Here is a 23700-nt window from a genome sequence, read left to right as displayed (position 1 = left end):
AATAGCTTGGCTAGATATGAGATTGGTGAGGTAAATACATCTGCATGCTTAGGAATATAAACTTCATCCTGAAAGTTTAAGGGATGCTAATGAAGTATTTTAAACCAATGGATGATAAGATAAACTTTTCTTTTTTAACATATTCCAATTTATTGTGAACAAGTGTGGATAATGGATTGAAGATGACTCAAAAAAAGGCTATTTCATCATATGTAATGGATCTAAAGCTCAAGAGAAAGATCTAGTAAACTTAAGATTTGTGAAGCTAACACAATGAATGAGATCAACCATGGAGAATTATATGCTGTGATTACAAGACTAGGATAAAACACTAAAAAACAGCAACATTTAAGAAGTGAAAAAAAAAGAGAAGCATGCAAAGAGGAATAGAATGGATAATATAGGACTAGGAGAGGGTGGTATCATGGAATTAAAGAACAGTTTATGGAGATCAAATTGTTTCTAGGGAACCAATAACAAAAAGTTACATCCTCCAAGATCCTGGCAGGAAACAGGTGGCACATTTAAAAGGGATAACTGAAAAGAGGTTAATAAAGGGACTGGGAAACCAACTAAGGATGATGAAGTACCCATAGAAGTGACAACAAAGTCAGTATTACCACCACAGACCTGAACGACAGAAGAGGGCTGCCAGACAGGACCTACAGTCCTAGGTAAAGGAACGTTGCCACTGTTAAAGCAAGCTCAGCAGAGGAAGCCACAAGAGTAATTATCAAAGACCTATTTTTTCTGTCACCCTCCCATTTCTTGCTAGTGTCTTCCATTGGCCATACTCAGCCATAAAACAAAAGCCAGGGATCACTTGGTCTCTGCCAAACAGAGACAAGTGGAGGTGAATCTGAGGGAGCAAAGAGAGAATATCCAGCACAGATGTGTCACTGTATTCCACAACAAAATAGTCACACTGGCAGCCTTTGTCAGAGCAATTTTATTGGAGGGATGGGGACAGAAAAGAGATTGCAATGCGTTGTAAAAAAAATAGAACAAGAAAGTAACGATAACAAATATAACTTGGCTGTGAAATGAAAAGAGTGATAGAAAAATAGCCAGACAGAATGGAAATGTGAATGAGATATGGTCCTCTCGCTAAGGAAGTTTTGCAGTTAAGTTATAATACCATACATTGATAATTACATTATAATACATGTGTAATACTATGTAACGGGGGCTGTTACAGAAATATTAGCATAGTAATAAAGAAGTACAAAATTTACAGTTGGGAAGAGGACTTAAAGGATGAGTATGAATTGTCTAATAAAGAAGCATAGGTTGAGTTTAGGCATGTTTAGGCCTACAGTGTTATAAAGGGCACCAACCCTAAGGAAGTAAAATTTGTTCAGAAGGCAGGACTGCATGATATGTTGCTGGTAGGACAGGAAATGATCTAGAATGCAAATTGATATCAGATTTTAAATGCTTGTGTTTGGCTAGGAAGCAGGGAGTGTTAAATTACTCTTTATTATCTTAGAAAAATTATTGGTGTGAATGTAGGAGAATGAAAAGGATGGAGAGGAATTGGAGGCAAGGAGACCAGAAAAAAATTAATGGAACAATCCAAAGGATTGATTATTACTGCCTAAACTAGAATAGTACTATCTTTATAAAGAATAAAAATATTTTGAATAGTTAGGAGAAAAGGATGAGAAAGAAAAAAGAATGAAGTTGCCTTTTCACAATGCAGAGAAGTGACATAAATAAGTTTAAAAAGGTTTATCAAGCAGAAGTATAAGAATTGGAGTATGGAGAGAATAGTGGCAGGAAAATAAAAAAGATCCAGCTATGAATTTTTTTAAATCTTTATTGTTGAAAGTATTACATGTCCCCCCATTGGCTCTGTCTAGCCCAGTGGTTGGCAAACTGCGGCTCGCGAGCCACATGCAGCTCTTTGGCCCCTTGGGTGTGGCTCTTCCACAAAATACCACATGCGGGCACGCACATACAATGCAATTGAAACTTCGTGGCCCATGCGCAGAAGTTGGTTTTCGGCTCTCAAAAGAAATTCAATCATTGTACTGTTGATATTTGGCTCTGTTGACTAATGAGTTTGCCGACCACTGGTCTAGCCCATCCTCACCCCTCACCCTCTTGTCTGTGTCCATGGGTTACGCACATAAGTTCTTTGGTTGATCTCTTCTGCCCTGGCCGGTATGGCTCAGTGGTAGGGTGTCAGCCTGCACACCGAAGGGTCTCGGGTTCGATACCCGGTCGAGGGCATGTACCTGGGTTGCAGATTCATTCCCCAACTCCAGTCAGGGCAATTGCAGGAGGCAACCAATTGATGTGTCTCTCACATCAATATTTCTCTCTCCCCCCACCCCTGAGGAGACCTAAGAATAAGTGAGGACCAGAACTCTTTTTCCCACCCACCTCCACTACAATAGCAGAATATTACTTCAATGCAATGAGGTACAGGCTTCAGAGCTCACAAATGTTTAGTGCTTTGTCCTCTTAAAAACTTGAATTGAGACATGTGCCAACCATCAGGGAGAAATAGGAATTCTGACTTCAATTAAACAAGCTTAGAAGTCCCAGGAAGCTTTTAAAATCAAGAATCAATGGCTAAGAATAGCTGTTATCAAAAAGGTAACAGATGCTGGAGAGGATGTGTAGAAAGGGGAACCATTTTGTTGGTGGGAATATAAATTGGTACAGTCACTAAGGAAAAGAGTATGAAGGTTCCTCAAAAAAATATATCTAACTAGTTATAAAAGGAATAAATTCTGGGATCTAATATACAGCATGGTGACTACACTTAACAATACTGTGTTATGTACTTCAAAGTTGCTAAGAGAGTAGATCTTGAGTATTCTCATCACCACAACAAAATAAAAAGGTAAGTATATGAGCTAAAGGATGCATTAATGGTTAATGCATACACACACACACACACACACACATATATATATATATATATATATATATATATATATATATATCAAATCATCACATTGTATACTTTTAACTTACACATTGTTATGTGTCAATTTTTTTCTCAATAAAGCTCCTGGGGAGTGGGGGGGGGGGGATCAGTTACTAAAGTGACATCAGCAAAATAGTAGCGTAATAGCCAAAATAATGAGATAAAATTTAATTACAAAAATGGTTCAATCCAAAAATAGGGAAATATAAATAATAAGGAAGATAGGAGACAAATAGAAACAGAGTAAGATCATTGATTTTAACCAAATCATAGCAATAATTACGTTAAATGTATATTATTTAAAATCCCTAATTTAAAGGCAGCAATTTTAAGATGGGATAAGAAATCAAAACTGTCCTAGCAGGTTTTGTTCAGTGGATAGAGCGTTGGCCTGTGGACTGAAAGGTCCCAGGTTTAATTCCAGTAAAGGGCATGTACGTGGGTTGCATGCTCAGTCCCTGGCCCTGGTCTGGGGGTGTACAGGAGGCAACAAATCAATGTGTCTTTCTCACATCGATGTTTCTCTCTGTGTGTCTCTCCTGCTCCTTTCCACTCTCTCTAAAAATCAATGGGAAAAATATCCTCAGGTGAGGATTAACCTGAATAATAAATAAACAAATAAAATAAACAGACTAATGTTTAAAAGGTGGTAGTGAAGTAGAAAAGAAAAATAGAAGGAAAAGATATTTCATGAAGAGTAGATTATGTCTTTAGTATATCATAGAATAAAGAAAATGAAAAAAGCAAAACTATCAAAAGAAGCTGAAATTTTGAGTCTTGACAATTGAAAGAATTTGGTGACTTTAAAAATAAAAAGGAGCATAATAAAAGGGTACAGGTTTGGCAAGATATTGCTAAATTTTCCTTGAGCCTTCTGAATTGAGATAAATGTCCAAGTAGAAATGTATAAAAATAATTTGAACTGAGATGAAATGAGTGATCAAGGCTATAGAAATAGATTTGAAAATCAAGATTATATATGTTATTGCTTAATTTTTATATGTACTTATGTCTCCCCAACCAGATTGTAATATTTTAGAAAACAGTGGCTAAATCTTACACATGCTTACACATCCTATAGTACTTAGCTCAGTGCTGTCTATACATTGTGGAAGTATTCAATAAATACTTTGAATGGAAAAAGATCACTGATATAAGTGAACACTTCTCAGAGGGTATAAACTTGACCTGAAACCAGTAGATGAGGAGAATATTCACCAGAGACAAAGATTGAGAACTCTAGACAAAGGTAGTGTAGTGTGTGAAAAGGCGTGAAGACATGAAAGGGCATGTGTTAAGATAGCTGAAAATAGTTCAACTTGGCTAACATGTAGGGTGGAAAGGTAGGTTGGTTGGAAAGGAAATTATGAGTTAAATCATAATGAGCGTTATTAAGAAGTTTGTCCTTAAACAATTACTGAAAGATTTGAAGCAAGCATACAGCATTTATTATTTTAGAAATAGCCAGAATGGAAAAGATTATGCTAAGATTAAAGTTGGGAAAAATCAGATAGAGTGGTACTTTAGTTCATAAAAATGATGACTTCTTGAGAGCTTTTAGGAAATTGAATCAACATGATTTGGTACTGGAAGTTGATTAAGAAGAGTCAAGGATGACTCTGGAGATTGGGTATGGTTAATTAATGAATAGTGAAACCATTTATCAAAATGAGGACTATTAGGGAAGAAGCTGTTTAATGGAGGAAATAACTGGGAGGAGAGTATGTTGTTGAGTTTAAGACACTTATGAGATATTCCAGGGTCAGTTACTCATGGTAAGAAGTCTAGCCCATAAATAATAGATAGATATGATAGTTGCCAATGAATAGATGAAACTAAAGCTGTGGGTCAGTACTCACTCACCAGTGGTAATCTTGGGTTCAGCTAAACAGGCAAACTACCATGACTACAAAAAAACATGTTTGGCTTCAAATAGAGGACAGAAGACACCTAATATCAACAATCAACATTCTTCAATAGGAGGAATCTTCATGGCAGGCCACAAAGCAGTCCAAGAGCTAGTCTTTACTATGCCCTTCTCCTCACAAGGGACAGTTCAGCTACAAGGAAAAGAGATCACAATGGGTGGGCACTCTGGGTTAGAAATCCCATGTTCTAAACAAGACCAGTATTTCTTGTGATGACTCCACATGAATAGCTTCCAGGTCCATGCAAGAGACATGTCCAGCCAGTTATAAGAATTATCAGACTCAGGGAAACCCAAAGCTATAGCTTCCTACCAAATACTTATGGTTTATTGACAGTTCTCTCAATTCAGATGCAATTTACCAATGAAGGGTCATTTTTAACATAATCAGTGTGCCTTGTAATACAGTTCAAATCCTACTAATAATCCAGGGGGACAGATTTAGAAAGTTAACCCCAACTCACATTGGTCCATAGAGAAGAACAGATTTTGTTAACTCTTCACTCACATGCAGATATAGATAAGATCATACAGGCAGTATAAATAAGATTACACAGAGAGTATATATGAATAGATAATCAAAGAAGACGGTCACATATCTTTCAAAAATTCTAGCATGTAAAAGACGAACAAAAAAAGAACAGTCAAGAAAGACCCTGAGGAAAAACAACCAGAGAAGTAGGAAAATAATCAGGAAAGCATGATAATACGGAAACCAAGGGAATTAAAGTCAGGAAAGATAGCAGTCAAGTGTCTATTTTTGCAATTATTAGATCAATCAGTTAATTATTAGCAAAATCAGTACATTGAAGTGGTAGAGGTAGAAGCTAGATAGCAAGCAGTATGTTAAGGAAAAAATAAAAGTTGAGGCAGTGAAGGCAACTTGTAGAGTACTATGGAAAAGCTTGGCTGAAAAGGGAAGATGACCAACAATTAGAGGGGGGTTTAGGGTCCAGAGGGAATTTGGAGTGATAATTTTCAAACCATTTAGTGTAGAAGTAATGTGCATTTTTGTACACAGTTTTTACTCCGGTTTCTTTTTCTATGTATCAATTGTTATCCCTTGTGTTATCAGATATTTTTAATAAAAAAGCTCTTTGTACTATGAATGAAAGGAGAGAATTTTTTAACAGTATATAGTTTCTTAAAGTCTTAGAACAGGTAAAATATCACAACAAATTTGATTTTCCTGTAACAAACAAGCATAGTTATCATTACACTAAATCTCTGCTAGGACCATTGAATAACATACATCATCATTGTCTTATGATAAATTGTCTTCATTCTCAATTAGAATACATAATTTTTATATTATTCTTGTAATACTATATAATAAAGAGCTAATATGCTAATTAGATTGAACAGCAGAATGGCCATCTGGACGACCTTCCAGATGAAGCTGAGCCCCTTGCAAGAATTTTGTGCATCAGGCCTCTAGTCTATATAATAAAAGCCTAAGCAACCCTTACAACGGAACAACCAGAATGACCATTCGCTATGATGTGTACTGACTACCAGGAAGTAGACGCTCAATGCAGGAGCTGCCCCCTGGTGGTCAGTGCACTCCCACAGATGGAGCGCTGCTCAGTCAGTAGCCGGGCTCACGGCTGGCAAGCACAGCAGCAGTGGCCGGAGCCTTTCCCACCTCCATGGCAGCACTAAGGAGCAGCAAGCCGAGCAGTAAGGAGCAGTGAGCAGGCAGGCAGTAAGGAGCAAAGGAGCAAGGGATCCCGGACTGCGAGAGGGCACAGGCTGAGCTGAGGGACCCCCTCCCGCTCCCAGTGCACAAATTGCATGCACGGGGCCTCTAGTATACTATATTGAAATATACTGTTATGACTATAACTTTATGATATCTATATCTATATATACACGCATATAAGTGTTATGTGTTTGAAAAATAACAGATGTATAAAATTTATAGAGAGAACATTGGTTTCCTTATTATAAAGTTGAACTTTTCTTCACAGATAACTAACAATATTAAATAATGTGTGTGAAAATGCTTTGTAAACTATAAAATGCTATACAAATATAAGATATTGAAATATTAACCATCAGATGTAAGATTAATAGAAATATTTATATGTACTATTTATCACAAATATAAGTAAGCTGCAAGAATTGAAGAGCTATTGTTACATTAAAAAGACATTTTTTTGTGGAATATAAACCTAAAATGCATTAATGAATAAAGCACAGTCATGCGCCAGTTAATGACCGGGATACATTCTGAGAAATGTGTAATTAAACAATTTCATCATTGTACAAAATCATAGAGGGTCCATACACAAACCTAGATAGTATAGCCTACTACACATCTAGGCTGTGAAGCATGTTACTGTACAAAACAACAGCAGATTAAATCAAACACAAGATGTATTTGCCTGCTGCCAGTGTAACACAGTACGCCGTTTTACAGCAAACGTTTTTTTATAAATACGCTCTAAAATAACAATAGAAAGTATAGTATAGTAAATACATAGGTAACATAGTTGCTTATTATCATTATCAAGGATGATGCACTGTACATAATTGTATGTGCTGTAGGTTTGTTTATACCAGCATCACCAGAAACATGTAAGGAATGTGTTGGGCTAAGATGATATGATGGCTACGACATCACTAAACAGTAGAAATTTTTTATTTCCCTAATAATCTTACAGGACTACAGTCATATATATGTTCTGTCATTGACCAGAATGTCATTATGCAGCAAATCACTGTACTGCCAAGAAATAGGGAGTTTCCAAAGAAATGGAGATATATCAGTACCCATAAACAATTGTTCTAATATGGAAAATATTAATAGTAGATAAACAAAATTCAAGATATTCATAATGTGGTCTTCTAAAGGAGAAAAATCCTATCTAAAAAAAAAGGAGTAATATGCAAATTGACCATCACACCAAGACACAAGATGGCCGGCCCCATGTGGTCAAAGATGGCTGGCCCCATGTGGACACAAGATGGCCACCACAGATGGCATACAGGGGAGGACAGTTGTGGGAAGTTAGGTAGGGGTGACCAGGCCAGCAGAGGAGGGCAGTTGGGGGTGACCAGGCCAGCAGAGGAGGGCAGTTAAGGGGGACCGGGCCAGCAGGGGAGGGCAGTTCAGGGGGGCCAGGCATGCAGGGGAGAGCAGTTGGGGGAACAAGGCCTGCAGGGGAGGACAGTTGGGGGGACCAGGCCAGCAGAGGAGGGCAGTTGGGGAGACCAGGTCATGAGGGGAGGGCAATTGGGGGGGGGACCAGGCCTGCAGGGGAGGGCAGTTGGGGGGAGACCAAGCCAGCAGGGGAGGGCAGTTAAGGGGGACCGGGTCAGCAGGGGAGGGCAGTTGGAGGGGACCAGGCCACCTGGGGAGAGCAGTTCAGGGGGGCCAGGCCTGCAGGGGAGAGCAGTTGGGGGGAACCAGGCCAGCAGGGGAGGGCAGTGGAGGGGGGGGCCAGGCCAGCAGGGGAGGGCAGTTGGGGGGGGGGGCAGTCCTGCAGAGGAGGGCAGTTGCGTGGGGACAAGGCCTGCAGGAGAGGGCAGTTGGGGGAGACCAGATCATGAGGGGAGGGCAAATGGGGGGGACCAGGCCTGCAGGGGAGGGCAGTTAAGGGGGACCAGGCCAGCAGGGGAGAAGAGTTGGGGGGGACCAGGCCAGCAGGGAGGGCAGTTCAGGGGGGCCAGGCCTGCAGGGGAGAGCAGTTGGGGGGACCAGGCCTCCAGTGGAGGGCAGTTGTGGGGGACCAGGCCAGCAGAGGAGGGCAGTTGGGGGGGACCAGGCCAGCAGGGGAGGGGAGTTGGGGGGGACCAGGCCTACAGGGCAGGGCAGTTGGTGGGGGGGCAGGCCTGCAAGGCAGGGCAGTTGGGGGGAGGGGGAGCCAGGCCTGCAAGGCAGGGCAGTTGGGTGGGGACAAGGCCTGCAGGGGAGGGCATTTGGGGGGGGGGCAGCCAGCAGTAGAGGGAAGTTGGGGGGGGGGGGTGCGGCCCAGGCCTGCAGGGGAGGGAAGTTGGGTGGGACCAGGCTTGCAGGGGAGGGCAGTTGAGTGGGGACAAGGCCTGCAGGGGAGGACAGTTGCGGGGGACCCAGGCCTGCAGGGGAGAGCAGTTAGGGGTACCAGGCCAATAGGGGAGGGCAGTTGGGGGGGACCAGGCCTGCAGGGGAGGGCAGTTGGAGGGAACCAGGCCTGCAGGGAAGGGCAGTTGAGTGGAGACAAGGCCTGCAGGGGAGGACAGTTGTGGGGGACCCAGGCCTGCAGGGGAGGGCAGTTGGGTGGGACCAGGCTTGCAGGGGAGGGCAGTTAGGGGTGACTGGGCCAGCAAAAAAGGGCAGTTGGGGGAGGCAGGCCAGCAGGGGAGGGCTGTTGGGGGGGACCAGGCCAGCAGGGGAGGGCAGTTGGGGGGGACCAGGCCTTCAGGAGAGGGCTGTTGAGTGGGGATAAGGCCTGCAGGGCAGGGCAGTTGCAGTGGGGTGGGGGGGAGCCAGGCCTGCAGGGGAGGGCAGTTGGGTGGGTACAAGGCCTGCAGGGGAGGGCAGTTGTGGGGGTGACCCGGCCAGCAGGAGAGGGAAGTTGGGGGGGGAGGCCCAGGCCTGCAGGGGAGGGAAGTTGGGTGGGACCAGGCTTACAGGGGAGGGCAGTTGAGTGGGGACAAGACCTGCAGGGGAGGACAGTTGCGGGGGACCCAGGCCTGCAGGGGAGAGCAGTTAGGGGTACCAGGCCAATAGGGGAGGGCAGTTGGGGGGGACCAGGCCTGCAGGGGAGGGCAGTTGGGGGGGACTAGGGCAGCAGGGGAGGGAAGTTGGGGGGGACCAGGCCTTCAGGGGAGGGCAGTTGTATGGGGACAAGGCCTGCAGGGGAGGGCAGTTGGGGAGGACCAGGCCAGCAGAGGAGGGCAGTTAGGGGTACCAGGCCTGCAGGGGAGGGCAGTTGTGGGGGACCAGGCCTGCAGGGGAGGGCCGTTGGGGGAGACCAGGCCAGCAGAGGAGGCAGTTGGGGGAGACCAGGTCATGAGGGGAGGGCAATTGGGGGGGACCAGGCCTGCAGGGGAGGGCAGTTAAGGGGGACCAGGCCAGCAGGGGAGGGCAGTTGGGGGGGAGCAGGCCAGCAGGGGAGGGCAGTTGGGGGGGGACTAGGACAGCAGTGGAGGGCAGTTGTGGGGGACCAGGCCTGCAGGGGAGGGCTGTTGGGAGCCAGCAGTCCTGGATTGTGAGAGGGATGTCCGACCGCCCATTTAGGGCCGGTATCGGGCCTAAACGGGCGGTCAGACATCCCTCAAGGGGTCCCGGATTGGTGAGGGTGCAGGTTGGGCTGAGGGACACCCCCCCATGCACGAATTTTGTGAACTGGGCCTCTAGTTTTATATGAAAAAATGAAAGGTATTCAAAGCTTAAGCCTTAAGAGAAAGAGAATGTGTTCATATGACAATTGAAGCTGCCTCAGGAAATAATGAGATACAAAAATATTAATATGGGACTAACATTTAACATATAACTAATCAGCCTTCCAGCACATTCAAAATCCTTATCATAAAGATAATATACTTGACTCTTCTGGTAGATGTACGGTAAAAGAAGCTATATTTTACTCTCATATTAAATTTTTATACTTTAAAAGATGTTGTTAGATATCTATCTCCAATATCCATGTATTTGTGGTTAGACCATAAATTCTAAACCACATGCTATCCTGAGAAATCTGGCCAGAACTGAGCAGCGGTCTATTTGACCTCTATTTGCCCTTTGTACTAATGCTTTAAACCAGATCATCTAGCCCAGTGGTCGGCAAACTCATTAGTCAACAGAGCCAAATATCAACAGTACAACAATTGAAATTTCTTTTGAGAGCCGAAAACCAGCTTCTGCACATGGGCCACGAAGTTTCAATCGCACTGTATGTGCACGCCCGCACGTGGTATTTTGTGGAAGAGCCACATTCAAGGGGCCAAAGAGCCGCATGTGGCTCGCGAGCCACAGTTTGCCGACCACTGATCTAGCCTATGTTCATTATCCATATGATTATCAGACTTCTGAGAGGTGAAAGAGAAAGGGCAAGGAATGAGAAAAAGGGAATCTGAATAAGCTATGTACATTTCTCAGCCCATGTGAGAGCACATGATTGAACAAAGATTATACATGGATCCTAAGGACAAAAAAATATTATTAATCAAAAGCCTATAGGCAACCCATAAACTAAAAATAAAAATAAACTAAAAAACCATCTTAATAAGGCTGTCTCTCTACCTGCCTGTCCAAATGCTTTTCCAACTGTGCAGATCCATTCCTGCCTGTCCAGCTGTCTCCACATCTGATCCCTACTTACCTGATCTGCTGTCTCCTTCACGGGCCCCATTGCTACCCCACCAATCCCAAATTCTTCCAAGCTATCCTACTGTTTTTCCCACTCACCAGCCCTATACCCTGCCTATCCATCCATCTGTTCCCTCTACTATTCCAAAGACCTTTTTACCAGGCCCATTATTGTCCTACCCAACTAAATATCTTCCACACCCTCCAGCCCCAGTAACTCCCAGCTTTTCTAGCAGTTTCCCTTTTCTACCAGCCCCAATTCCTTGTGGCCCACCTGACCATTTACCACAGCCACCCCAAAGTTCTCCAACCATTCCTGATTCTGACTCACATAGCAAGTTATTTTACAAAACTTTCAGGCATAAACATTTCCTTCCAGCACAACATTGTACCCCAGCCACTCGAATGCCTCCCCTTGTTCGCCGTTCCCTTCCAGCTCAACTGGTTGTTTCCCCAATCCCTTCAGAAGCTCTCCCAGCTTTGAAGCCTTCCAGTTTATCCAGTCATCCCCCTCATCAATTTGTCCCCACCCTTTCTTATGTTGCTCCATTGCCAGAACATTCTGCTAGCTTAGATTCTTTTCAGTCAGTCCAGCAATCTGTTCCACCAACCACATTGTCAAATCTGCCCCAGGCCATTGCAAACCATCCGCCTGCCTCTCTTCTCTCCTATTCGCCTCCCTATCATTCTCCATCCTCTTCTTCGTCTTCATTTCCTTCTAATTCCACATCCTCTTCACCCTCTGTACAGTTTTCTTCCTCTTCATCCTTTCCTGCTTCTCCTTCACCTTCCTCTTCTAGCTCTCCATCCTTCCCTCCCTCACCTATCCCTCTTTCTTGCTCATCTTTGCATTTAACTCCCTCTCCATGTTTGCTTCCAACTTATTTAGATTTTCCCTCTCCAATTTCTCCTGATTCTTCTTCCTTTATGATTTCTTCTTCCTTTCCCCCCATGCTTCACTCTCCCTCTCTTTCTACCTCCCCATCTCCTTTTATTCCTATCCATCCCTTCAATCCTCCTCACTGGGGGGAAGAATGTAGAGAAGAGAAGAAAAGCAAGTGGAGTAGAGAAGAAAATAGAGAAGAAAGAGTTGAGAGACGACAACTTTAAAGGTAATTAAATTGAGTTTATTGAATACTTTGTAGATTTAGCAATATTTTGTTTGGGAAGGGTGATTGAAGGGGAAGGAATATGTTAGAGTAGAAAGGCCTAAAAGGAAGAGAGAGAAACATACTTTCAATGTTCAGAAATTTGTGTTAAATAACTTGTTGCTCTCCCTGATTTCCCTGTGGTCACAAAAAGATAGTCAGGAATCTAGTACTCATTGACCCAGACTATTTCAGTTTGTCCAAATAAAAATATATTTGGGTATTGGAGATAGGTATATGTACATACATCACCTTCTAAAACATTTTTATCTTCATTGACTTGAATAATTGAATTCAAATGAATTTGGAGTAAATGCCTTTGGGAGTCACACTAATGGCTCTAGTGCAGCAGCAGTCAGCTTTTTTTATATACCTCATCCTGATTCCACCTCCACCCAAAATATTCCTTTGTTCTTTGTTTTGCACTTTGTACTTAAGCTAAAATGTAGCATGCTGTACGTTTCTAGAAGATGCAAAATTCTAGTAAGAGATGATGTCATCCCCTGATGACTTTGGGGTGGCATTTTGGCACACTAAAAGTAGAGTCTACATTAAAGATACCTTTCTGTGCCATAAAAACCATGCTTATATATGTGATTCAACCGAAAACAAGTGTGTGCACTCTTCTCCATGGAATAAGATGCAAGCACCCAAGCCTAGTAAGTTAGAATGGAAATTCCTGCCTACCCTGACAAGCAATTTTTATATTTTTTACTTACCTGAATCTTCAACCAACTCTGTTAGAGTGATAGGACTATCTACTAGCCATGAAACCAACTTAGAACTAAGGGTAATGCAAATCATTATCCAGATGGGAATGCTCTTAAGGAACTGAGGACTGACTCTTCACATCTGTAGGAATTCCTTGTGTATCTGTCCTAAACAATAGAGGAATAGGATTTAATAATCAAAGCCATAAATAATTGGACATTCCTACATGAAGGTGGAGTGCTTTATTAGAACTATAATGCTACAACCATTTTTATTCTATTGTTGACTGCCTTAAATTCCCATGCTAATATATCTATATATTTCTCCAATATCCTTATATGTAATTATCTGGACACACACACACACATACACACATTACATGAATGTGTCATTTATATGTATGAAAAAAGAAGTTAACTTATTTAAATGTACTAAGCATTTTTATGTATGGTTCACAGAGCTATAGGTAATGCCTTGCCTTCATCACTATCAAAAAATGATCAGAAACATCTCTTATCCCAAATCAATTGTGATAAAGAAGTGAAGGAAAACAGCAGGACACACTTGGCTACTAACAAAGATGCATTCCAGCTTAAACTAATGGAAACTCAGAAACTCCTAGAAGATCAACATCTAAGGAGTTTGCAAGTATGAAACTATAGATATAGTATTAATATTTTATGATCTAGTAACAATTCTATGTTCGTTGCAGTTTTCTCCATTAAAGAAATGTATGCCATTTGTCAATGATAGCCATGGAAAAGAATGTGGATGAATCAACACAAATTCATCACAGATCCTAGAAAAATAATTTCTTGGTTTTTTCCTTACATTTTATTCATTTTCCCCTTTGCTTCCTCTATTCTTCTTTTTCCATCTTATATTTAGAAAAAAATAAGCTATATGAATGATATTTACTAACAAGAAAGTTATTTGAATTCCTTCTTTTTTATAGCAGTGTAGTATTCCATTGTGTAGAAAGTAGAATGTAATATGTGTCACTATTAGAGACTGGATTATAAAATGCAACCTGAGAATTATACTGCATGTGGACATTAGGTTCTTAATGAAAATAGGGTACAATTAGCAAAATAGTGCTTATATTCTATCTCTTAGGGCACTTACTTTGTTATTTTCCCACCAGTGAGTGGGATTTCAGCTGATTTTCCTGAAATATTCGTGTGCTTTATTTTTCAATCCCTAAAGGCTGATACCGAGATTAAATTCATAAACTTGGCCTGATTAATTTAATAACTAAGCAATCGTGGCAAGGTTTAAAAAGCAAAGCAGGAGACTTCTGGCTATGATAAAGTATCTTCCTGCTATAAACTACTATAATTCTGAATAAAATGTATGAAACAAATGTTTTTAGACATTACACAATAGGCAGTACAGGATATAATCTTGGGGAAAAAGGGAAACAAATGGGATACGTCCTATGATTACATAGACTTTTTACCTAGACATACTCTCTGGATAAGCCTCAAAAAAATCCCCAAGTTACTCAACTGCCTGTCACAAAAACCTTAACACTCTCTTAAAGAAGACTGAAATCTTGATACACAGCATAATGCTCACAATGTCCAACATTTAATCACACCTTCTAGACATGTGAAAAAGCAGGAAAATATAACAGATAACTAGGAAAAACTTAGTCAATATAATCAAATGCAAAAATGACAGAAATGATGGAATCAACAGGCAGGAATTTAAAACCATTTTTATAAATATTTTCAAGGAATTAAAGTAAAAATGAACATAATGAAAAAGGTTATTTTAAAGGAACTAAATAAACCTACATCTGAAAAGCATATTTGAAATGAAAATTTTACTGGATGGGCAAAAAGATTAATGGACTTGAAGACATGGCAATGAAAATTATTCAATTGAATCACTAAGAGAAAAAGACTAGAAATAAATGAAAAGAACATTACTGACCTGTGAGATAATATCAAACATACAATTTAATTAAAATCCCAAAAAGAAGAGAGGGAATATTTAAAGAAACAATGACTAAAACATTTCAAATTTGATCAAACTATAAGTCCACAGATCCAAAAAGCTCAACAAACTCCATGAAGGATAGCCAGCCAGAGGGGCTCAGTGGTTGAGTGTCAACCTATGAACCAGGAGGTCATGGTTCAATTCCCTGTCAGAGCACATGCCCAGCTTGCAGGTTTGATCCCCAGTGTGGGACATGCAGGAGGCAGTTGAGCAATAATTTTCTCTCATCATTGATGTTTCTGTCCTTCTCTCTGAAATAAATAACATCTTTTTAAGAAAAGAAGGATAAGCATGTACATATGTACACATGTGTGCACACACACATACGCAGACTTATACATACACCATGAAGGCACATCAAAATCAAATCAGGCCAGAAGAGGAAAAGATATGTTACATGGATACAAACAAAACTAAGGTGCAACACTAGCTTCAAGACAAATGACAGTGAAAGAGGAAAAAATGATCAACCTAGAATCCTGTATCCAACTGAAATATCCTTCTGAAATAAAGGCAAAATAGGCATTTTCAAATAAACAACTGAACACTGCACTACCCCAGCATCTGCACTACAAGAAATGCTACAGGAAATTTTTCAGACAGAGGAAAATCATGAGATGAAAACTCAGATCTATAGTGGCATAAGATTAGTGGTGGTTATGGTGGTTAAGGATTGACTACAAAGAAGCATGAGAGAACTTTTGGAAAATGGAAAGGTTCTATATATATTGTTTGGTATGGTGCTTATGGGTGAATAATTTGTCAAAACTCATTAAACTACACATTTAAAATAGGTGCATTTTATTGTAGATCACTATTCTCAATAAAATTGATTTAAAAACAAATACAAAAAACTTAAACACAGAGCATGTTAATTCTAGTACAGTTTATATCAGTAACTTACAAGCAAAACTTGAAGCTGATCATAATGTTTCATTGTTGAGTGGTGAGAAAAATTCTGGGGGTAGGGAATGTATAGTCTAGGGAAATCAGAAGTTACTGAACTTCTTTTGAGGTGCTTTGGGAGATGAGGCCATTACAGAACTATTCAAACAGACCTTCTAATACAGATTTCTACATCTCATTAGGAAGTCCCCAGGCCTGGTTTCCTTATTATCCTATATAATAAAAGCTTAATATGCTAAGTATCTGGTCGTCCAGTCAGCCATTCAAGCAATCAAAGTGTAATATGCTGCCGAGACCGGTTTGGCTCAGTGGATAGAGCGTCGGCCTGCGGACGGAAGGGTCCCGGGTTTGATTCCGGTCAAGGGCATGTACCTTGGTTGCGGGCACATCCCCAGTGGGAGGTGTGCAGGAGGCAGCTGATCGATGTTTCTCTCTCATAGATGTGTCTAGCTCTCTATTCCTCTCCCTTCCTCTCTGTGAAAAATCAATAAAATATTTTGAAAAAAAAAAAAGAAAAAAAAAAAACAAAGTGTAATATGCTAATGATATGCTAAGGCTGCTCAACCACTTGCTATGACGTGCACTGACCACCAGGGGGCAGATGCTCCGACCAGTAGGTTAGCTTGCTACTAGGGTCCAGCCCATCAGGACTGAGCTTGACGGACCAGACATGCCCTGGAGCCCTCCTGTGGCTCCTCCCTGGCTGGCTAACCTCCTGCGTACCTCCCCGGCCCCAGTCATGCACCAGTGGGGTCCCTCGGCCTGGCCTGTTGGTGGTCAGCATACGTCATAGTGAGTGGTCAAACTCCCGGTTGAACAACCGCCGAGGGGATAATTTGCATATAATGCTTTTATTATATAGGATATAGCCCTTCCAACAGCAAATTCATATTAGGGTCATAGAGCTTTTAGGAGCTTCATTCAAGTCTAGTGAATCTTTCAGGAAAAAATACCATTTGTAAATAACTTTTTCACATGCTGTTATGAAACCTTCAAGAAACTTCATATTCTAAATGGAATCACAATAGCAACATTATTTTCCAAGCTATAACTGTGCCTAGAATAATTGGGTAGTTACTTTAGGCATAGAAATTAAGGCTACCACTCTATTATCAAAGTCTTTTTTAGCTCCCTCTTTTTTCATGCTGAGGACTGCTCCAGACATATAGATTATGGATATGCCTACACTGTTTATGATTATTTTACTGTATTGTATATGCCAGGGATTGGGCTCAGTAATAATGATGTGTTGAATCATAAATGTTGGCATTTACAACATGTCTAAGCTATAAAACTTTGTTCTTTTTTCTTTCAGAAATTTTGTGATGAAGTTAATCAGATAACAAATTCTGAAACCCTCTCAAGTATAGATAGTCTTGAGGCTGGAGAACATGAGCAAATCTATTTAACGCTTATTAATAAGGAGCCTCCCACGTCAGTTCAACAGAATTCTGTTTTCCTCCAATCAGCAAATCTACAGTCAGCTAATCTAGGTTGCTTTGATAAAAATAAACTGTCATTCTCTAAAACTCAACATATAAATAATTGGCTAAAAAATTTAGATGATCCAAATACTCAAACTGACATACCTTTCTCAGATATTTTAAGTAAACCTAATGTTCTACCTTCAGGTGAATGTTTTAATAGTAAAGAACAAAATCCATGTGCTGTGGAAGGAACCACAAATACTAATAATAATTTATTAGATTTTGTATGTAGTTCATCCATATTTATATCCAATAACAAAAACAAAAAGACCTCTGAAACCAGCACTATGAGGGCAGCTGACTCCTGTTCTGGGGCATTCAAAGGAGAGAGACCATCAGTAACTGAGAGCCCAACATTTATATGCAGCAAAGCCTGGGACACTCCAGATTCTCTAACTCAAGAAATGACTACAATTTCAGACCAAGTGAAATATTCTGAATTAACTCAAGAAAATAGAACTACTTCAATTCCTACTTCTTTTGTACCTGTGGCAACATCTTTAATTTTGTCATCTAATACACAATCAACTGAACCTTTACCAAAGAACATTATACATATGAACAAAATTGACCCAGTGCAGTGTTCTGATAAGTTAGGAGAATTGAAAGATGATAAAAAGATAAAATATTTTAATTCTAAAAAGGAAGAGTTGCCTTTATTTTCAGACAATTTTCCAGCTGCCTACATACCTCACAACTCTGATTCAAAAGATAAAAAACAGAAAATAACTGAAACATCAACATTATTGTCTAATGTGATTTCTAATTATGACTTAGTTGGTCAGCAAAAGAAAAGAAAATACAATATTGATGAAAGAAGCAGTGTGAGATTTCTTAAAAGTATTTTAAAAAAAGAATCTAAATACGAACATGATTCTTTTAAGGCACTAGTTATAAATCAAGGCTTTAAGTTAAGAAATCAAAAAGCAGAAGCTATCAGAGATAGTATTGAATTAACAAAAGAAAAAGGGGAAAATGCAGAAATTCCAAAGACTATTAAAAAACTGAGATGGGTTGATGAAACTGAATATAATCATTCACTGAAGAATGGAATAGAAATATCTCAACAGTGGTCTCAATCATTCCACACTCAAACTAATAGTGGTGTTTCCAACAACATAATTAGTGTTCCTGCTTGTGCTGTAAATTCTGCTAATAGAAAAAAGCCCAAGGATGATTCTATCTCTGAAAATCTGGCTGCTTCAGGAGGATCTAGAACAAACCATGTGTCCTTGAACTGTTTTATACCTTCAGCTTTTAATATTGCTAAACAAGCCTGGCCAGCCTCAGAAAAAGAGGAAAGTAAATCTCCTATACATAATAGTGATTCTAAAACTCAGAAAGCTAATATACAAAGAGGTAGAGAAAAGGTAATTAGAACAAAATCTGCTCAAGTCCAATCAGGATTTCTATATACAAACAGAAAAGGCACTGTTATTCGAGCACAGTCTGCAAACAAAGCCAACACATTTTTACAAGCTCAGGGTAAATTAGTTATACCTCATCCTCCTAAAACTCCACCAAATATTAGGAGTGATAAAAATATACAAGTGTTTCAGTGTCTATCAGAAATGCCTGAAAATTCTCAAAACATTGTTACAAATAACTATTTTAATGTGAAACATGTGCTTCCAGCAGAACACAAGGTGACTCAGTGGAATAAAGTATGTAGTCTTCCACTCTCACATGTTTGTTCCGACTCAATCCCTGTGATGCCATCTCTACCATATTGTTCTGAGTGCCAAACGTTAGCAAAAACAAATCATTCAAATGGCACTCAAATCATTGCCCAGCAGGATGAAACATTATATTGCACACAAAAATGTCCTGTTTATGAAGAAAGTCATCACTCAGTGGCTTTTAGACCTACTAAAGAAGAATCTGTTCCCTCGTGGAAAAGACGGCATAATAGTCTGGGTCAAAATGAAAAGGCTGCTGGTAAGAATAAATTTATATATTTTTATAGATAAAATGTATAACTTCTTTAAATTCATGTGACATTTTTCTTATTGTACAGTAATGTAGACCATATATATATTAATGTTAATAACCTTATAGAAACAACTTATCTTCTTTAATATTGTACCCTTAGCTATCTAATAGCTGAAGTTAAGAGAATTACCCAACCATTGCTCAACTAAAATTAGAAACTTTTGCTAGCCTCCATTTTTTTCATTACTTTTGTTAATTTAAAAGAGGGAGGACAGAGAATAGGATCTAATTGTTATACTATTTCATTCTGTCATTACCCAAATATTATAGTCAAAATGTCTGCAAAATAATCTCAGTAAAAATAATGTTTAAATTATTCCAGATAGATAAATAAATGATGTTATAATACTTCTCTTTATTTTTGTTTTAAATGTTTGTGAAATTGAATTGTTATAAACTAATGATAGGTGTGCCAAACTCTTCCATCCCCTTTCCAAAAGAGTGGCAGCTCTACTGTTATCTGTTATATATGTTGGTTTTCATATGAAGAGAAAAAAATAGTAATGTTCCTTTAAACATTTTTGAAAAGTATTTCTCTACAGAATGTCATTGCCCTTTGTAGCTGGTTGATGCTTCATGAAGCTACTTTCCTCTGAAGAATGGACTAGGTGACCATAAATTTTCCTACCACTGGGAATCAGTTCCCTATTGAGAAGTACCAGGTAGATAGGACTTGGAGTGGGGAGGGAGGGCAGTCAGCAAAGCAATGCTTTCCTTTTCCCAAAGGTATGAATAAATATTAAGAAGATATAAAGAAGGGAGTTACTTTAAAATTGACTATTTAAAGTCTTCTTCAGTTAGACCATGAGATTTTAAGAACAAGGAACTTTTTTTGTAATTTATCAGGTCCTAACTGTGCCTGGTACTTAATTTAGACACCCAGACTTTCTTGAATTGAAAGGACACAAGCCATATTGGCAGATGGAAAGCTAAATGCAAAGACTGTAATCTAAAAATCTTCAGTACATATCTACAAAACCTAGATTTAAAAAAATTATATCTCTTACTAGAGTGGAATAAAAAAAAAAATAGTCCTCTACTCTCACATGTTTGTTCTGACTTACTCTCTATGATGCCATCTCTTTTTATCCAGCCATTTTACAAAGTAACTTTAGTTTTCACACTGCTTCCAAAAGATGAAAGCATCATACAGATTTGACACTCTAAAGTAATAATGATAAATAAATTATGAGTTTCTACTCTGTGCCACTAACAGTGCCAGGTGCTTTATAGTTATTGTCTCATTTAAACCTCACAACAATCCTGAGAAATAAGTATTTTTTATAACACCACTTGCAAAGAAGGAAATAGAATTGCCCAAGGTCAAGAGCAAGTAAACAGCAAAATTGGTATTTTAATTTAAATATCTATGACTCCAAGTTCCATGCTTTTTCTACTAAAATTATCCTATCTAATAAAAGAGAAACATGCAAATTAACCATCACTCCACTACACCCACAGCCAATCAGGAGCAAGTATGCAAATTAGCCCAACCAAGATGGCGGCAGCCACAGAGCTGGAGTGAGCAGGAGGCTTGGGTTGCCCCCGGCAATGGAGGAAGCCAAGCTTCCCGCCCACCCTGGCTGGTTCTGGCCTCCGCTTAAGGCTACAAAGTTTCAATTACTGAAGATAAATAAATCCCAGATACCTGCTTCCAGCCGGCCCTGGCCTCTGTTCAAGGAGGCACTGAAAAAAAAGAAAGAAAAGAAAAAAAGGAGGGCTGGGAGCCTGGATCGCCAGGGGGCATGGCCAACCTGAAAACAGCCCTCAGCTCCTCACCCAGGCTGGCCACACTCCCATGGGGTGAGGGTCCCCGCTGGGGGGCATGGCCAACCTGAAAACAGCCATCAGCCCCTCACCCAGGCTGGCCAGGCACCCCAGTGTGGACCCCCACCCTGAATGGGGTGTGGCCAGCCTGAAAACAGCCCTCAGTCCCTCACCCCATCAGTGGGGGTCAGTTGGAGGTGATCAGGACAGTGGGGGGAGGGGCAGCTTGGAGTGAGCAGGCTAGCAAGAGGGCAGTTGGGGGCAAGCAGGCCAGTGGGGAGGGAAGATGGGGGCGAGCAGGACAGCAGGGGGGACAGTTGGGGGTGAGCAGGCCGGCAGGGGAGGCAGTTGGGGGCGAGCACACTGGCACGGGGGATAGTTGGGGGTGATCAGGCTGGTGGGGCAGCATTTGGGGGCAAGCAGGCCGGCAGCAGGGAGCAGTTGAGGGTGAGCATGCCAGCAGGCAGAGTGGTTAGGGGCAATCAGGCAGGCAAGCAGGCAGGTGAGCGGTTAGGAGCCAGCAGTCCCAGATTGCGAGAGGGATGTCCGACTGCCTGTTTAGGCCCGATCCCTGTAAACCAGCAGTAGGACATTCTTCTAGGGGTCCCAGATTGGAGAGGGTGCAGGCCAGGATGAGGGACATTCCCCCCCCCCCCCCCCCGCGTGCACGAATTTCGTGCACCGGGCCTCTAGTATAATATATATAGTTATTAAGCAAATATCATTTATCAGAGTCTAAGATGATCAGGAAAAAATATTAAGAAACATAGTTTCCCAGTAGCTTAAGCATAAAAGCTTAAAATTATGTTCTCATTCTCTGGTAAAAGAATATATATGTTTATCTGGAGAAATCAATAATCAAATGGGATAGTTCTTAATGGATATTTATATAAGAACACTGGAAAATGTAATGAATTTTAACAGTCTCAGCCATGTTTTCAAAGAGAAATATTCAAACTGTTGTATATGTCTATTCTTTTTTTTATACTTAAATTCTTTTTTATATACTTTTATTGATTTTTTACAGAAAGGAAGGGAATTAGCGAGGGATAGAGAGTTAGAAGCATCCAGGAGAGAGAAACATTGATTCAGCTGCCTCCTGCACACTCCCTACTGGGAATGTGCCCACAACCAAGGTTCATGCCCTTGACCAGAATCAAACGTGGGACCCTTCAGTCTGCAGTCCAACACTCTATCCACTGAGCCAAACCAGTTAGGGCATGTCTATACTTCTTAATACAGTGATTATACTTAGAAAATCTAATACTAACAATACTAAATATTTTGTATATCTAGTCACTCAAACTTACTTTTCAAAACTATTTAAATTTTAAACACTAGAGGCCCAGTGCATGAAATTCATGCATGGGGGGGTGTGTCCCTCAGCGCAGCCTGCACCCTCTCCAATCTGGGACCCCTCGAGGGATGTCCGACTGCCCATTTAGGCCCGATCCACCGGGATCGGGCCTAAACGGGCGGTCAAACATCCCTCTCACAATCCAGGACTGCTGGCTCCCAACTGCTCGCCTGCCTGCCTTCCTGATTGCCCCTAACCGCTTCTGCCTGCCAGCCTGATCACCCCCTAACCACTCCCCTGCCAGTCTGATGGATGCCTAACTGCTCCCCTGCCAGCCTGATTGCCCCTAACTGCCCTCCCCTGCAGACCTGGTCACCCCTAACTGCCCTTCCCTGCAGGCCCGGTCGCCCCCAACTTCCCTCCTCAGCCGGCCTGGTCTGCCCTCCCCTGCAGGCTTGATCGCCCCCAACTGCCCTCCCTTGGAGGCCTGGTCCCTCCCAACTGCCCTCCCCTACTGGCCATCTTGTGGTAGCCATCTTGTGTCCACATGGGGGCAGCCATCTTGTGTGTTGGAGTGATGGTCAATTTGCATATTACTCTTTTATTAGATAGGATTGTAAATGAACCCTGTGCTAATACTGAATTATAGTTCAATGAGCATCTATTAATTTTTTTCCTACTTTCCTATTTACCAGATCATTTTTATTCTCAGACTAAATGTACCCAGTGTTGATAATATGGACGGCATCTTCCTCTCCATTGCACTTCCAGAACTCTAGGAAAACTCTCCATTAAAAACTCTATTCCCTTGAGGTCTAAGCCATTCAAGTATACCACCTCCTTACCTCTCAAGTCATTTCTTCCCTCAAAGGTGACTTTGGCATAAAACTACAGTCTTCCTTTCTATGCATTCTGATTCAGCATTCATGTGGATGAACAATCCAACACCCTAACCTCTCTCAGTTATTTCTCATATCTTATGATTTTCTGTGCCATTCTGCCTCAAGTACCCATTCCCTTTGTCATACCATGCACCTTGTCAATACCCATAACTCCTCTGCATCTAAAATCAGTAATTCAGCCCAGCCGGCATGACTCAGTGGTTGAGCAATGACCTATGAGCCAGAAAGTCATGGTTCAATTCCCAGTCAGGGCATGTGCCTGGATTTCAGGCTCAATCCCCAGTGTGGGGTGTGCAGAAGGCAGCCAATCAATGATTCTCTCT

The 23700-nt window shown here is 41.1% G+C and overlaps 1 protein-coding gene across 5 annotated transcripts in view; it reads left to right on the top strand.

Moving 5' to 3' along the window:
• Window positions 1–23700, top strand: part of CEP126 (centrosomal protein 126) — an 81661-nt gene that overhangs the window by 30526 nt on the left and 27435 nt on the right. For 4 of the 5 annotated variants that reach the window (XM_080642320.1, XM_080642322.1, XM_080642321.1 and 1 more), the window contains exons 5-6: window positions 13481–13670; window positions 17248–19357. In XM_080642320.1, the coding sequence (XP_080498446.1) occupies window positions 13481–13670; window positions 17248–19357 (2300 nt within the window). Of the gene's footprint in view, window positions 1–11383; window positions 12276–13480; window positions 13671–17247; window positions 19358–23700 lie in introns of those variants that run through there. The other variant, XM_080642324.1, reaches the window with a different exon arrangement.

Source organism: Plecotus auritus, assembly GCF_963455305.1.
Source record: "Plecotus auritus genome assembly, chromosome: 9".
Taxonomy (NCBI): Eukaryota; Metazoa; Chordata; class Mammalia; order Chiroptera; family Vespertilionidae; genus Plecotus; species Plecotus auritus.
The sequence above is the reverse complement of the archived record's forward strand: the minus strand, read 5'-3'. Positions and strand labels throughout refer to the sequence as shown.